Source organism: Xiphophorus couchianus, chromosome 19 (assembly GCF_001444195.1).
Source record: "Xiphophorus couchianus chromosome 19, X_couchianus-1.0, whole genome shotgun sequence".
Taxonomy (NCBI): Eukaryota; Metazoa; Chordata; class Actinopteri; order Cyprinodontiformes; family Poeciliidae; genus Xiphophorus; species Xiphophorus couchianus.
Window position 1 is genome coordinate 8008134 of NC_040246.1, and position 17911 is coordinate 8026044.

Here is a 17911-nt window from a genome sequence, read left to right on the forward strand (position 1 = left end):
TATCCTCATGTCCTGAGAGCTCTCCTCTCTTCTCACACTGGAGGAACCCTGGGAAAAGAATCTTTCCCTTACGCACACGGCACTCAATAACACCAGACGCGGTTGTGCATAAAACATCCAAGCAAATGCATCTGTTTGCAAGCTCCGTTCAAACACACAGAACATACAGAGTAAAACTTAAGAGGCTCCCACTTTAAGGTTGCAGTCCTGAAATAATAGGAACAGTGGCTCTGTTTGCAGTGAAACATAACCTGCACTGTGGGAATGCAAAGTACTTTCCTACTGCTGTGTAAGTATGGGAAAATGGCTGAAACAACAAAATGGGATGGAAGTCATGGAGGGCTGAAAAATGGAAAGAACAAGAAAACAAGCAAACCAGAGAAACAAAATGATACGTTAGGAGGAAGTAGAATAAAAGGATAAACATTTTTCTTCTGGAGAAGTGAAGAGAGGGGCGCTCGCAGATGAAATCAAAGGGTAGATGCCGGTTTAGGCATGGAGAAATCACTGTTAGGAAGTGTTAATGTGGACCACGGCTGGGAGTTGGGGAGAATTCTGGGGGCCGGTGGGTCAGACACGGCTGACACACTCGGATCAGCAATGGGATTGTTTCCACTGGAAAGAATTCCGGGAATGAGCCAGAAGAGCTATCAGTGACTTCACTCAGAGGACAGCAGTTTTTTATATACAGCCAGCCGGCCGCACAGCTCTCTCACACTTTCAAAGATACTGCATCTCGTGCCAACAACGGTGTGTCAGACACTCTCCGTCACTCCTTCGTGTCACTGTGCTGCAGCCAAGAAGTGTGGTCACACCTCGGACCAGCGGCTGAAGCGTTTGCGGGGCATTAAGAGCATAGAAATTCCAATAGGAAATTCCAATGCCTTCATAATATATACATGCTCAAAGAATGCAAAATATCCACTGAGTAGAGAGCACTGGGTGAGGCATAGGTAGCTTACAAAGAATGAAAATTATGTTTTTTTGTTTTGTTTTTTAATTGAGGTTGGTTTTATCTCCCCTGGAACATCTTTCCGTTTTATCACTTTACGAACACAAACATCAATGTCTTTCTATTAGGATTTTGTGTGACAGACCAACACAAAGTGCATCATAATTGAAATGTCAAGGAAAAACTACACATAGTTTGATGACTAGAAATTTAAAAAATCTGGTATTTCTTTGTTTTCAGCCCCCTTTATTTGAACACCCTGTAATAAAATCTTGTACAAACAATAGCCTTCATAAGTTTAAGGTTTAGACATTTAAGTGTTCTAGTTAAGATTCTTGCTTTTATACCATGAACTTCTCATATGTAAAATATTTGTAAAAAGATGGGCCAATTTCCCTATTTCAATTCTATGTGGAACTGCAAAAATAACCTTTAATTACAGAGATATATTTATAACTTAATAAGCTGGATGAAGAAACAACAGTGAAGATAAGAGCTGTTCAAAGTAGCAAAATGCTGCAGTACATTACTGGAGGGCTTCTTTTCATATCTTCTTAACCTCTAAGGCACAGGACCTTTCTTTATTAAAACTGAAGGATATTGCCGTCTCCAGCAATATCTGAAAGACACTGTGAAGTTCAAAGGTCTCTCACTGACGTCACATCATTGCGTAGCATGGTGCAAGTTCAGACTGCGCCTCCAAGGACTGTACCTCTTCTCGTGATTTCTTTTTTTCCGTGATCTCATTACTTTTTCCACTGAGATCAAGCAACACTCATTAGTGAAGTCACAAAAGCTATTCATTACAGCATTCTGAACCAGACGTTGCTCTTTACGCCAGACACACAAAATTGCTCAACATTTTCGTCTGCCTTTTTTTCTTGATATTCATAACGCTCCCATTCCCATTTTTCCCAAAGGAGAAGGAAGCAGCATAGAGATGGTTCTCACTGTTTCCCCTTCCAGGAGATCATCGGAGATCCTGCGGCACATTGGCCAGTGTCTGGTCTCAGCTCCCAGCAGCTTTCCACTGCAGCTCTGACAGACTTTTCCACAAGTGCCAGATAATCAGTAGTAACCTGAGGGTCTTATTACAACATGTCCCCTTGCAAATCACCTGACTAGTTTCCTTGACTAACTGATTAGAATGTTATTTCCATAAATTTCTTTCTGGCAGATACTGAGCAATTAATTGGATCTGAGATAATTCTGTTAAAAAATTTACATTTATAATTTATATTCAGTGAGTGGTGCATTTTAACAGTCTATTGATATTGATTAAATTTCTTACATTATTATACTATACAATTTACTATAATTTTTCCTTCTACTTAACTTTTCAATGTGCTTGGGATACTGCACAATAAACAGCCAGGATAAGATTCCAGAAACGGTCTGCTGAAGTTTCAGGTCAGCTCTCTTCCCCATGATTGTGTCTTGCACCAAACAAATAAACAAAATAAATAAATAAAAATTAAATAAAATCTTTATAACTTTTGTAGCCAGTTTTACACAACATTGTTTCTGAGATACTTAAGTTTTACTGTCCAGTACTCCTAAGCAAATGAATGTGAAGATGGATCACAATATTCTGGCATTTAGCAAGCAGAAAAAAAAAAAAAACTTAACTGACCTCAAACATTAACCATTTAGATAGATTAAGTGTCCAACAGGGAACAGGAAAAAAAAGCGTATGCATCTTTATGCATAGCTGAAACATCTGGCCTCAACTGTAACAGGTTGAACTTTAGTCAGACTTCTGATTTTAGCATCCTTGTATTTGAATCTTTCAAGATGCACCTGTGACAGACCAGAGTTGTTGCTTCCACAAGCTTAATGCATAATATTTGTTTCAAGGATAACCCCCTTGAGATGTATCCAGTACTGTTAATCTTTGTGTACCTGCAAAAGCTTTCAAGAGCGTTTAAACTGTTTCCCCCCCCAGACTGCTTAAGATTCCCTCCGTCAAACAACTACCAGAGCTTAATGCAAAACCGAAAGCGATTCCGAGTTCAGGAATGAGATTTTGCTGCAAGTAGGAGAAAGACTGTGTGCAAGCTGAAGACAGGAAGTAGCATGTGGCTGCTCTCGCTTCTATATATACACACACATACACACATTTGATGCATCTGTTTTCATAGAGGGAGAGATGTTCTCAGTGTGAAAGATGCCAAGCAGGAAGCAAGACTGCTTTTCTCCAACCACTGCAGGTAAGGTGAGTGGGGGTAAAGCTGAGTGTGTGGGGGTTTACAAGAGGAAAATTACACGGCACTACTGGAAACTGCTTCGAATGCAGAGGATTACCCAGTTTCAGAAAAGACCAAGTAAAAAGACTCAAAAGTGTATAGCAAATTCAATTTCTTTATTTACAATCTCTGGAATAATTAATGAGAAAAGTGGTCTAAATACAAATAGAAAAAAAAAAAAAAGAGAGAAAATAACACCAAGGATAAGATGGCGGCTGATCTCCCTGAGCTTACAAAAACAACGTGGGGACCTGTAGGAAATGTGACATGACAAAGATGTTCTGTATACAGCCCTAATGCCACTCACATGAGAAAGATTGAAGAGACGCACATTAGTCATGCTTCCACAACAGTAACATCAAACTCTCCACAAAAAAAAAGCAAAGGTATTTTCCTCTAACCTTGTTTTAACTGCAAACTTATGACTCCTGGAAAACAAGTCATTTGTAAATTACAAAGCCACACACACACACAGACAAACACAGACAGAAACTTCCAAACACCTTCTGGTAAATAGTCATAACGGTGAATGAAGAGTACTGCTTCAGGTATTGCCAAATTTTGATGTGAATCAGAACCATATGGCATCAAACGTATGGCTGCTTTTAAAAAAGAGGAAGACTAGAAAATATGGTAAAGTCATCACATCACCAAGCATCTGTTTGGCTTACTAAGAACATGTATTTGCACATCCTTCATTGGCTCTGTACATTGATCTATCAAGTGCTCCCCTTCCCACAAAAAACTCCCCCATGAACATTTTTGCTTCGTCATCCAAACTCTGCTTCTTGGAGGCCAATATGACGGATTTAATAGCATAACTCTGGTTTCAGTGCACATCAAGCCTACAAAGCAAATCAGTTACACCTTTCATCTTACGATTTTCTTTCATTTACCAACAAATACGTTTACAAAAGTAAATCCTAGGCAAATCCTGTGCAGAATAAACAAGCCAAGTAACTTTTTTTTTTCTTTTCACAATACATCCACTTCTCAAAGACGACAGACATTCACATCAAGGACACAAATCTATAGACAGCAGTGGCAATAATAATCATAGCAATAATAATAATAATAATAAAAACAGTGCACTGTACAATAACTTCCCACAGGTACCACAATTGCTCTGCACACAGGTATAAAGACTCTGGGGTCATGATGCCGGCCATTTGGGAGTCAGAGCAGCAGGGTTACTTGTAGAGGAAAGGCTTCTTCATAAAGCACTAAGCTGCTGCTCTTGAGCAGGGCATCAGCTACGACTTGACACGTGTTAATGGACACGCTAGGAAGTAGGCGAGGGATGGAGACTTTATCCACCATTTTGGTGATGTTTCCACACAGAATGAAGGTATTCTGTGTGAGCAGTGAGTTTTTTTTTCTTATTTTATTTTTTGTTTTAGTTTTGATGCATGTGTGCATTTGTCATGGGTAAAGGGATAGCATCACGAGACACTGGACGTGTCAGCTGAATGTGCTGGAGTGCTCCAGTGAAGTGTGACCAGTGTGTGAAAAATACTGTCCCTCAGAACCAAAGAGCAAAGTGAACATGGTGCTGAACCACCCAGCCTCTAGTGCTGGGAATTCTGTGCTGGCTGTCCATTTTGCATGCTGCAATCGTTTTGCTCCTCTTCATCCTCTTCTTCCTCCTCGCTGACAAGAAACTCTTCCGGAGGCCAGCGAAGCTCTCCGCTCTCCACTTCTCCTTCCGTCGGCTCAACCACGATGGACGGGAGGCGATCTTTAAGCTTACAGCAGCGGTCGAAATCTGAGGGGTCCGGAAATATCTGGGAAGGGAAGACATGGAGTATTAATCGTTTATCAAAGGGAGTTTGCATAGAGTTTACTCAAGTAAAACATCTGGTATTTAGAAATACGAGTCAGTTCTACTTCAGCTATAAGACGATTGCTCATGGTATTAAGAGACGGTCAGCATTTTCGATCAGCACCAATTGTCCTTTCATGGCAAAACTAGAAGCACTATGAGCAGCTGCAGAGGGCTAAATATCTGAGAGCTGACTAAACATCTGATGAGAACTGATTACAAATTTGTACCTGCTCTTGCCCATCCCACATTCCTTCAGGTAATGTAATCTTGCTATCCTCATAGTTGAGCAATTTGTTTTTGCATGCAAGAATCAGTCAGTCAGTGCCATGCAACCTCAAAGTGAAAGGTCTCCACATTGGTAAATAGCCCAGAGTACAATTTGTGCAATACAGAATGTCTTCTTTTTATATCAAAGACAATGAAGGCTAAAAAGTAGAGATGGAGAAATTAGCTGACTGGAAACTCAAATCAGATTTTTGTTTAAACCAGTAAATGCACAATAATTAAGTCAGGTGGTGCAAATATTCTTCAGTGCTTAAGTGGTTACTGAAGGAAACCATTTTCAGTATGAATTGAACATTTGAAAACTAGAGCAGAAGAAGGCCAAATGGTACAAGAAGCCACTTAGAATTAATCTGAATTTGCAGTCAGAATGAACAGCCAACATGACTTTATGTTTTCTTTTCCAAAGGAAATCCCACATGAAAACTATAGATTTAGAAACCTACTTTAAACAGACAATAACAATTTTCATATATTCACCTTCATCTGGTATATGTGAAATGATTATGACTCCAGTAAATCGCATCTACCTGCAGACGGTCGCTCACAAGCACTCTTTTCATCAGAGGGTCATAATGAGTTATATTTAAAGAGTCGACTGGCCCAAAAAGGAACCAGAACCAAAACAATTCTAATAAGGTAGATTACAAGTGGAATAAAATTAAATCATGCAAGATTCTTGAGGGGAAGAAAATAGTGAAAGTTGGTAAAAAAAAATCTGATTGTTGCATCTCAACAGGTTAAAAACATTTTGTGAACTGAAGGTCTTTCTATCGTCTAAAGTTAGTAAGCTAAATTGAAAAGCTTGAAGCTGAAATGAAGTGCATAAGAATTGGTTTGACAGACTACATAATCCTCTGTTCAACCTCCAACTTTCTCAGGAACAGGAGAAATGGCGCTGGCGAGGGGACGGCCTGCCACTTCTGGTCCAAGAACAGCATTTTTTTTTTTGTTTGGATAAAGTAGATTAATATTTTTAGACCTGCATATTTCACTCTAAGTCACAGGGGTTGAGTTTGAGGAAAGGGGTTATAGGGGGTAGAGGTGGTGGTTGGGGGGGGGGGTTGTAATTTTTGCTGTCTGGGCACAGAGCCGAGTGGAAAGAAAGCATTCTGAGAGCCAGAGTGAGACAAGAGATAAAAAGATTCAGCTGTGTCTGACTCTTCCTGAATTCCTCAAGAAACTAGGAGCAAAAACAAATGGAAAGCTATAAATATGCTTTACAATTTAGCTCTACTCGGGTAATTTAAGGTTGCATGTTCTTATCAGCAGCACTTTAGGTTACCAAACAAGTTCACAGCAAGCTGCAATTATACATGGAATCCAGTCATGATGTGTAAATAAAGGGAATATCTGCTTTTTTTTGTCCTGCATCATCGATGCTTGATGTGCGTCAGCTGCAGAGTCGGGACAGTGACTTACTTCCCTTACAAAAAAATTTACTCAAGATCATAGGAGCTTTGTTTGTCTAATTTTTACATTTTGTTCAAGGCCAGTGGTCCAGTAAAGCTCAGATGAGGAATGAATGAGGCAACATCAGAACAGTCAGAGACCTCACCACCTTCAGCACTGAAGAAGGAAAACTCCCCACCTGAGCATCAGCACTTTCACCTGTGGTTACTGTCACAGACAGTGACAGTATAGGGGTAAGAAGACCCCTATACAAGCCACCAATGCCAACATGTGTGTGTTCTAACCATCCTTGAAGACATTAAGGAGACTCAGAGAGTTCACAGTCAAATGCTACAGTCTGTCCTGAAACAACGTGAAGGACCAGTCGCTGAGGCTTTACCTGAGGTTTTTCCCTCTCAGGACTGGTCTTGGAAGTCTTTATTCACAGCTACAAGATTACTTTAGTATGTAGTTATGTCTTAGAAAATTATATGAGATTGACATGTGACCTCATATTCATCTTGAAAAGTGAATAATATGAAGAAATTGGACATTTTCATGGTAAAAAAAGGTGGTCCCATTATTTTATAATTGTATATATTTTCAACTGTTTCACACCTGTTGCATGTGTTGCAAATGTGTATACCATGTGATCCACATGGGTTTGACATACGGTATCTTATGTATCAATGTACATCACATGTGATACACATATAAAACGTAATGCACGTGTGATATACATGGAATGCACCTGGGAATCACATGTGATTTTACCACTAAACATTGCAAAATCACACATATACATGTGCTTTCACATGTGATTCACATCATTCACACGTGAAAAGTTGTGTGAACCACATGTGTGGTTTTCATGTGGCACATGTGATTTTCATGGGATTTCTTGGGGAGATTTTTTTGGGGGGGTGTGCTGTGGTGGCGCAGGGGGTTAGCACGCCCCACATTTGGAGGCCTTAGACCCGCGGACGTCGTGGGTTCGACTCCCGGTCCCGACGATCTTTGCCACATGTCCTCCTTCAAAAATGGCGCCGGCTCAGCTGGCTGCCTGCAGACGCAGCTCCCGTCGTGTGTGTGTTAATCTGTGTATAAAAAATTCTTGCTGTAACTGCGAAATAATTTCCCTGCTGGGATGAATAAAGTACTTCTTCTTCTTCTTCTTCTTAAGGGTTTGCCTTTGGTTGAGTTGGCCAACGCATAAAAGATCATTTCTTTTCCAAGGGAAGGGGCTGAGGCATCTGAATCATGCTGCCGCCTTTTGAGAGGATAACTCCGGCGCAGATTTTCATCAAATTTAATTTCCTCTTGAAGGACCATGGGCGACATTCACTTTAATAAACTTGTGCAAGAGCATCTGGAATATCAAGCTCATGTCATTCAAGTCGTTGTCAGATTGAGGAAATGACTAGTGAAACCAACCCTGCTTTAAAGAGAGCTTCTCTAAGGAAAGCCTGAGACATCGGGCAAATGGCCGAGATGGTAAATTCACAGTGGAGAAGGCAGAGAAGAGGCAAACTGGTGTTCCTTTTCTGCTGGCTTCTTCTCCTTCTGTTCCTCTCAGTCTAACAGCTGGGGTGTAAACTAAAGAGTCATAGGAAGCGAGGCTCTTCCTCTGGGTCAGTCTACATCCTTTCTGCATGCATCTTGAGCATGCAGCTGCTTACAGTTTTTAAATGTCTGAATCAACAGCTCTAAATGTTAAATTATCATGCGAGATCTCCTTAAAATGTCAGCCATCTTTCCAAAAATCTGGAACTTGTCACCAGCCACACACTTGCACTGAATATGACTTTACCACTACAATGTAACATTTGCATGACGTTTTCACTATTTAAAGCTTTATAAATAGTTTTGTTACTGATGCGCTGTACTTCCCACACCTTGCTTAAAACAAGTTTCAATAAGTGACTGTTTCATTCTTCTTTGTCTTTAAGATTTAAACATTTGAAACTAAGCAGCTTGGTGTTTAGTTTCAAAAATCAGTGATTGTTTTTAAAAATCAGAACAATCAAAAATCTGATTTTTATGAAGTCAATGAAAGCACCATTGCCAAGGGAAATTAGGTTGTGTCAACAAAATCACTCTTCCATGCAGAAGTTGCTACTGCAGCAAAGCAGCCATTTTTAAACATGATTATAGTATGTGAAAAATGAGTCCAGAAATAAAATGCAAGCTACTCATAAGAAAACCATTTACTTCAGATAAGTCAGCTGTTCTCTTTCACGCAGCAACAGAGAACCTGACTTCAGTAGCTGCATGTACTTTGCAATTGAGGGCATTGCAAAGTATGCCCTCAATTGCATTGAGGGCAATTGAGGGCATACTTCAATTGTAAAGTAATTGGGGGCAATTACTTGCCCTCAATTAATTGCAAGTAATTGCAATTACTTGCATTTTTTGTATTAAAGTTACAAAAGGTACAAAAGGTTGCTCTATGCAACCTTTGGGTAAATAGGTTGCATAGAACAACCTATGTAGGTACAAAGGTACCTATTGGGTACCCTATGTATGTATTGGGTACCATAGAAAGGTTGTTTTATGCAACCTTTGGGTACAAAAGTGAGCCGTTTTGCCACCTGAGGTCAAATAATACTTGCCTTAGGAATATTTCAAACTCGTAAAAGGTTGTAGTGAATTCAGCAGATAACAGAAGGCTAAACATTTGAGTATTACTCATACATATGCATGAAGACATTGTCATTTACATGAATTACTTCTAGACAAGATTGGCACAAGTAGCATTACAAGTTAAAGCCAGTTTGAAATGTCCACTAGTAATTTAAACTAGTAATTTAAAACTTTACTAGGTTTAAATTAGTAAAGCTCAAATTTTAAATTTTACTCAGATTGTGTGGTGCAGGGGTGACCAAAGTCGGTTCTGGAGGGCCGGCATCCTGCATGTTTTAGTTCTCTCCCTGGTTTAACGCACCTGGATCCAATGATGGCTCATTAGAAGGCCTAAGAAGAACATTTACATGCTGAAAAGGTTGTTACTACCAGGGAGAGAACTAAAACAGGCAGGATGCCTTCCCTCGAGGACTGACTTGGGCACCCCTGGTGTAGTGCTTGCTCTGCTCCTAATCCAAATAGTCACTGATCATGACTAGAGAAAAGAGGAATGTGTAACAGCTAAAATTAGCATTGGTCATTAGATGACCCCATTGAGCAGACAGCAAGACAAAGACACAGGTAGCAGCTTGTCAGGACCACCTGATGGCTGCTTCCATTATGAGTGGACCTCTGGCGTTTTTCCATTTTCTCTGCAGGATTCAGTTTGTGACTAATGTTAAGTCTGGTCCTGACCAAAACAAAATTTTTGCTTTGGTCAGGAGACCAAACAAAATTTTGGTCAAAATGTTACAAATGCCAACATTTGTAATAATGTTGGCATCAACTTCACGTTTTGCAAACAAAATAAAGAAGATATTCCTAGTAGTGGGATTGTTACCAATCTGCCCTCTATTATGCCATTCTGTGTAAACGAATGCACATATTACAAATGATTAAAAAAACCCCACACATTTTATGAAGCTTGACACAAATTTTCTCTGATGATACATCACAATCAGTTGTTGCTTACTTGACATTTCTAATGTCAATCCAGCTTATGATAATGACTGGATGAATTCAAACAGAAATTTATTTCAACCTCACAACACAAAGTAGAGGCATTTAGGGAGGAAGCGCCATCTGGTTCGCATGTGCGAGTATTACCTGGAAGGAGAGTCTGTCCTTGCTTGGGCTGAGCCTCATATCCTCCATGGGGGTGTTGCTCAACATCACCTCAGTCATATCTGGGACGGGCACAAACACTGGGCTGCAGGGGTGAAAGATGAGATTTAGTGAGTCTTTACATTTGCAGAGGAAATGTAAAGACTCAGGAGTTATCCGACTGTCAACCAGACACATTAAAAGCTTTCAATGCTGAAGTTTCAATTTTGTTCTGAGTCATAAAAAAATTAATTAAAAAAAATTGGGCCTTCACAGAATGCCATGAAATAATTGGGCCCGAACCTTCAGTGCATTCACTTCCCTGTGTGTGCGTCTACAGTTTTGTTTATTCTCTGTGCAACTTGACCACAACACACCAAAACATCCAGCCCCTGATTGGCTGTTCTAATGCACTGCAAAGCTGCAGCGCTCGTCATGCCGTATGCAAAAGGTAGCCGTTTCTAAATACAGAAAGATGTGCTCTTGCACTTGCGACTTGGAACAGTCATTGTGAGAGTGTGCTGGGGGCGTGCTGCGGTGTTTGAATTAGGAGGAACCTCATGCACTCAAGGCTTGGACAAACTTTCTATTTCAAAATAGTTTTTTTCCCCCTAAAACTCATGCCTAGAGCTTTCTAGTGTTTTATGATAAAAGTAGAAAAAAAAAATACTTTAAGACCAGACCCTGCACAGACTTGAGCCCTGAGACAAGATGCTGAGTGGCCTTCTCACGGTCTCTATTTAAAGCCTGGTGGTCAGTCAGTGGCCACAGGGTTGTGGTTTGTGTGTCTAAGGCTTCTTGGGCCAAAGTAAATGGAACCTGACAAGATGCTTGCATGTATGAAATCATAATAATATTTCAGGGGACTTCTCTGATACAGGATGTGTGGGCTCCACTTGACCTAATTTTTATTTTTACAATATCGAAACTGGTGAAGATAAAATTTTAAAACCTAAAATATGTTTTGTGTAACATCTGAGCTTTATTCGCTTTACTTATGACTCAAAGTTGGAGATAAGTTTTGTAAAGTTTTCAATGAAAAAAACTAAACGAAGCTTCAGTAAAAAGAAAAAAACTTTTTCATACTGATGTTGATTAACAAGTTATGCCTAGGAAGTAAATTTCTGATGCATAATTTGGTACACATCAGAAAACAGTTGTTGCTGTGACTGACATCAGGCTTATACACACACCTATGGAAGCACGCCGTCTGTTACAATTTTTACAAAAGTTCATATTGAGCAGGAGTGGTACTTCCCCAAACAGGAAAAGCATCAGGTAGAGCGTGAAAGTATGTGTGTTTATAGAAGCATACCATCTATATGCATGGTTAAATGTGAACAAACATTGAAAAATATTGCACACACCTCTAGAAGAATGGCACCAATGCCAAAACTTTGTAGAGTCGTCTGTTAGGAATGCACTTCTACTACTTGTCTGACAACTGTTGAATGCAGGAAGACTTGATCTGTAGAAACATTAGCTTTTTTAAACTAGTAGATGTGGCAAGTGTCTTGCTCCTCAAGTGATAAACATGAAAGCGATGCATTTCTAGTTCCAGCCATAACTAGTGAGTGAAGATATTAGAGGATTTATGTTGTAGCTATATCATTTATGAGCAACCCCTTTAAAAGTCTTTTTGACATTGGCAATATGGCTCTTTGCCCAGGACACTTCTGTGTCACAGGCCACAGAAGTGCTAAGGACTGACAGGGGAGATGGATTCTAGATTCACCTGTCAGTTTCACTCCAAATTGGCTATCTGTTCTTGTTTGCATACACAGATTAGTGTTGTACAAACCTTAAGTCCATTAGCAAATATAGCTCAATACTATGATTGTGTAGGCTTGGCTTTAGTTGGTATATGATTCTAGATTTTTCATTAGCCAAATTAAAATCCCCATTACATGTTTTTTTTTAAAGAACTCAGCAGAATCAGTCTGTGTATAATTTAGTTAATTTTATGTATATAAATCTGTCAGTCGCCCATCAAGTTTATTTTCTTGAGTACAAATCAAACCTATATCCTGTGTTGCAGTCTATAATCAAGAGCACAAATTAACACACTGTCATCCAGATCAGGGTGAATCATGTGACGTGATTCACTCAATTTCAGGAGATCAATAAACCCTGAAGCAAAGGCACGTTCAATTTTTCCATTTTTTTTTTTTTTTTTTTTACAACAGGTTGCAATGTGGCTGGGGAATGTTAAAAGCAAAATGCTTCCGACTGATTTTCTGCAAGTAATTGTTTCAGCGCAGGCCAGATCAACAGGCTGAAACAATAGAAGGATATCCAAAAATAAAAGACCACAGCTTCGTAGGCTTATGAAGTTGAGGGGTGGGGGTGAATTGTAGATGTCTTTGAATTCAAATTGGTCCCCAAGTGGGGACATGCCAGGGAGGAGGACAAAGGGATGAACACTGAAAGAAAGGACCTGAGGAGACAACGACGAGATTGGAAGGGAGGGAGAGAAGAGAAAGAAAGATAAACACTCTGGCCTTGCCAGTCATATTTCTGGTCTTGGATTGTATAAACATCCTGCTCAGCTAAGAATAACAGAACATCGGCCAATAAAACATAAAGGGGCACAATGAGGAGGAAGTGGGAGTGCACAAGCAACGAGTCGACTTGGGAAGAAACAAAATGCTGTTGTGTCGTTGCAAGCATCAAGAAACGAAGGACATCTCCCAAAGAGGAACACTAAATGCAAGAACACATTAGGAGCCGTCAGAGTCCTCAGCAGGCAGTTCTGCAACAAGCGACACCACATAGACACTGTTCTATATAGCATAGGACCACATTTGAATTCAAATTTAAAGATGCTTTATTGATCCCAAACGGAAATTAAATGTTGTCGTAACTCAATTCAAATTCTTTATTGTAGATAGTGATGGCAGCAAAGATCTCTTGTAGCGGTCTGTATCACAGCAAATTTGAAAAAGCCTCTGACAGATCCCACTATCCATTGGATCTGGTGGGGTAGATAGCAGTAAGTCTTTGCATTTTGATTCAATCGATGCTGCCGGCCTCCAAGTTCCACAGCACCCTAGGCCACTGACTACATGTTCAGTCTTGTGGTTGCATCCACAAAACAAAGTTAAACAGGAAAAAGTGGATATCCATTCAATGACTGTATTATTCTACATTTTGAGCCCTTTGTCCATAAAAACAGCTCTTGGCTGATAATGTTCTGAATTTTGTGATGTCACTGTAGCAAAATTGAGCCAAAAAACCCCCAAAAAACAAAAAAAACTTTCATTCTCCAGATCACCTAAAATTTTAAACATTTTTTCAAAGTTAGAAAAAACAAAAACATAAAGGAGCACGATGAGGAGGAAGTGGGCGACATGTTTCATTGTAATCCCATTCCCGAAACAACAACTCGACTGATCCTTGACAGACAGGTTCTCTTGCCCACAAAAGAAACATCAGGGTCTCTTGAAACAATTTCCCAGACTGTCTGTTCTGGTCATACTTTTAAAATACACTTCAAGACCTAATCACAGTTTTCCTCTAACATCTTGAGTAAAACAAGACCAAGGCAGCTCGGTGGCACCTTGTTTGTTTGTAATGGAGCTTGTCACCCGAGCAGTCTCGGCACCAATCTCTCTACAAGTGAGGAATTTGAATCCTGCATCGCTGACATTGTTTCCTCCTCAGCCACCCGGTGGTTCTCGCTACTATGATCATAAATCTTGACTTGTGTGGCAGCATGGGCAAAGCTGCTGACATTCCAGGCCCGCTTTGTACTTTACACTGACAACGTTGCATTGCTTGGCAGGTACAGCTGGGAGAGACCCCCAACCCTTTTCCTCAACCCCCAAGTTTGCCACTTTAAAACAGAGTGGATTGGACATTCTTCAGAAACGTGTTGCCTTGTGTCAGTCATAAATTTTGGAGTCAGAAAAAACTATTGAGAAAAAGCTTCCCGTCTAACCAGAAAAGTGATCAGGTCAGGCAACCAGAGCTCAATTAATTCACCCAAACATTCCAGGTATGCGACTCAGATTAAATGCTCCTGCTCTGGGGAAATGGAGCTTTCACAGAGATAAAATGACAAAAGAGAAGCATGTGCCAAGTGCAAGCAAGCAAAGACTGGAAAAAAAAAAGTGTGGTTACAGTAAAGAGCTAGATTCTCGACTTCCTGATAGAGACAGGCAGAAGCCTACTGAGGTTTTAATGGTGCTTGCAAAATGATTTCAAAGCAACTTGCACATCCTCCTGACAAGGGGGGGGGATGTTCAAGAGCACAGAAATCAACTTTCTTGCAACAAAACACAATTAAAATGGCGTTGATGAACACTCACTGCCTCTAGGTTTCAATGCACCTGCAGCTACTTGAAGACAAAGGGCGAAACAGGAAAGGCAAAGTGAACTTTTGTGCACAAAATAGAACGAAATGGCAAAAGCTAAACCAATGTGACGTCTCTGACAAGGCACATGTGGACGTGTTTAATCAAGCTGGTGAATAGTTTAAAAGTTAAGAGGGTGGTTGAGGCGTGTGTGTGTGTGTGTGTGTGTGTGTGTGTGTGTGTGTGGGGGGGGGGGGGGGGGGGGGGGGGGTAATACTTTAATTTGTTTACACCTTGATCCGTGTTGCCCTGAAATTTTCCAAGTTCAGGGGCAACACCCCGCAGAAAATCTCAAAGGAAACAAGAGTGGGTGTATAGCAACAAAGGTGGCTGATTCAGAGGGAAATCACCAAACAAAGTCAACCTCAAGCACCTCTTTCGTCGTTTCCCTACAAACACCCGACCGGTGCAATGTTTCATATCCGAGTAGTTTCACTTATTCAAATACAAGAACTACAAAGTGGCATCAAAAAGCCCAGACAAGCGAGACAAACAGGTGCCATTAGAAGAGATGCGAGTACTTACCAGTATATCTGCGGTGCAAATACAGACATGAATTCACACCTGCTGTCAGTTCAGTCAAATCTGATTAATTCTCTCCAAACTATTTTTTACTTTTTTGAGTGCCTAAGCGGAAAATGACGCTCCGGCAAAAAAAAAAAAAAAAAGCGAAAGTAACGAGTGCAGCGAGTCGGACTGCCTGAACAACGAACACGGTTCCGCCAATTGATGAGTCTGATCGGAGAAACCAGCTGTGTTCAGTATTTATCCGAGAGGCGGTGCGCGCAGCCGGAGACACACCTCCCCTCCCCACAAGCCCCAAAATCCTCAATGGCAGCGCATTGAGGATTGCGCCAATCAGAGCGCTTGTAACCCCCCCATCCACCCTTCCCCCCGCATCCCCAGGTCCCCGCCCTCGGCCCTGATGACGTAAGCAGTGACACAGCCTGCTCATTGGGAATGGAAGGCAAGAAGCTGCAACGTGCAATTGATTTGTAGTCTCCAAGGCAACAAAATGGAAGTCTTACCTCCCCACCCCCTTTTGAATGACAAAACCACGCTGATTTGCCCGTTAGGTGATGCGTGACATTCATCCAAATGAGCAGGAGACGGATTCATTCACAAATCTATTTCAAGGGCAAATCAATGTCTAGATTCAGCTGTTCAGTGTGCATGCAAAAGTCAAGCACAAACAAATCACAGGCTGCCTTTGCAATCTGTTAAATGTCGTCAAATCTTATGAAGGAATTTACTTTCCCCCTCCGTTGCTCAGACATACTCATGTTACGGTTGTGACCCAAAGAGCATTACTGACATACGCACTTTCAAAATTGCCCTTTCCTCTGCTCATTGCTGTACTTTTGGGCCAGGAAGGAACGTGCTTTGCAGTTTTCAGAGCAGACAGTGAAAAAAGTAGGGATGCCTCTACTGCCATCTTGTGTCTGAAAGCTATTGGCGACCCTGTTCCTCATGGCCCATTAGCTACAGCTTGCCCTCAGTCAATATACTTGGTATGTCAGTGGCTGTTTGCTATTTCTACTCGATAGCCAAAATTCAACATTAGTAGCTCAAAGCCACAACTTGTAGCCTATGCGTTTTGCTACTCTAGTTGATGACCAGATCAAATATTTTGACTGCTGTGTTAAAGTTAGCACTATAAATATGACTGATTCAAATTCTGCCTACTACTGTAGCTTATTTGTCATCCTTAAATTTGCTAGTGCTTTAAAGCAAGTGTTTAGGTACCCTCAAATCACTGCTACAGAAGATTCAAGGATTTCCCAGTTATGCATTAAGAACCAAACCGACACTCCAGGTGTGTTTTTGAAGAGGGTATGACATCATAAGTTATCATCGACTTTTTTGAGTTATGAATCATAACATGTAAAACTCAAAAAGTCAATTTTACATAATACCTCCCCATTTTAAATCAGAGATATTCAATATTTACACAAGGTAGATAATCCAGTGACCTGATCAGCATGGCTCTGAAAAGCCACGTGGAAAACGTGGAAAACAGAGCACATCATCGGAGTTCCTAAGTGCTCACACTGGGTACCTGCAGTTCAGAGAAGAGACTTTAAAATGCATCTCTTAGTTTATAAATCACTGAAGGGCTTAGCATCAAAATATATTAAAGATATATTGTCGTACGCACCTTCCAGGCCACTCTGGTCTTCTGGTTCTTGTCTGCAACCCCAAAGTAAGAACCAGACAGAAAAGAGGCCTTCATATTTTTCGGGGGAGGGGGGGGGGGGGGGGGGGGGGGGGTTGCGTTTGCACAACAAACTTGGAAAACATTTCCAAAAAAACTACAAAACTGCTGAAACACTTAGTACCTTTAAATCGAGGCCAAAAACCCATTTGCTTAGAGTTGCCTTTGATTAATAGTAACCAGAACACATTACTGATTAATACATTTGATGTATGTTTGATGATGATTATTCTTGATGATCTTGATGGCATTTCACAAAATGCTGCTTCTTTCAACATGCTTATTATGTAAAGCACTTTGAACTGCCTTGTTGCTGAAAAGTGCTCTGCAATAAAACTTGACATGAATAATGAACTTATGACTTAACTTTTTAATTTGGCTTTTAGTTAACTTTTTGTAACTTAGGTTATTTATCGACTTCATCTTAATTGGTAGTTTGAATTCAAAGTTATTTGGGTTTTACATTATGTGTTTATTTTTGTTTCATTATTATGGTTAATGAATGTTTTTACTGGTTATTTGAAGCTAATGTAGATTCAATGTAATTATATTAAAGAGTCCCATTGTTAACACACCTCTACACATGAGGAAAACCTGATCATTAAATCTTAACTGATATGCCATGATAGTGAAATTCCTGGATGAAAAACAATGAAACAAAATAAAGAGATTAAGATTTTGCCAAAAGTCACAACAGACAGAGGTAAAAGTACTCAACTGGTCAAAGAAGAACACCACTGTAATTTTCATCAGAAATCTAACTTTCTAGGGAACCGAAAGCAAACATCACTCCTCAGCAGCATCCTAATAATTGCAAAAAAAAAAATTATTTACTATTCTTTAAGCCCATTTAGATTGACACTGACATGCACTCATACTACTGCCTTGATTCAATCAATGACATTTTCAAATCAGTTA

At 40.3% G+C, this 17911-nt stretch overlaps 1 protein-coding gene across 2 annotated transcripts; it reads right to left on the minus strand.

Annotated features, from left to right (window-relative positions):
* Positions 1-3293: 3293 nt before the first annotated feature.
* On the minus strand, positions 3294-15523 carry lbh (LBH regulator of WNT signaling pathway). Of its 2 annotated transcripts, none has more exons than XM_028000775.1 (3): positions 15304-15523; positions 10427-10529; positions 3294-4982 (listed from the first exon to the last, which is right to left on the minus strand). In XM_028000775.1, the coding sequence occupies exons 1-3, from the start codon at positions 15330-15332 to the stop codon at positions 4767-4769; spliced, it is 348 nt and encodes a 115-aa protein (XP_027856576.1). In that variant the 5' UTR covers positions 15333-15523; the 3' UTR covers positions 3294-4766. The 2 variants fall into 2 exon arrangements, with proteins under 2 accessions (XP_027856576.1, XP_027856577.1); XM_028000776.1 differs by having other exon boundaries at positions 10427-10560.
* Between the last annotated feature and the right edge of the window lie 2388 nt (positions 15524-17911).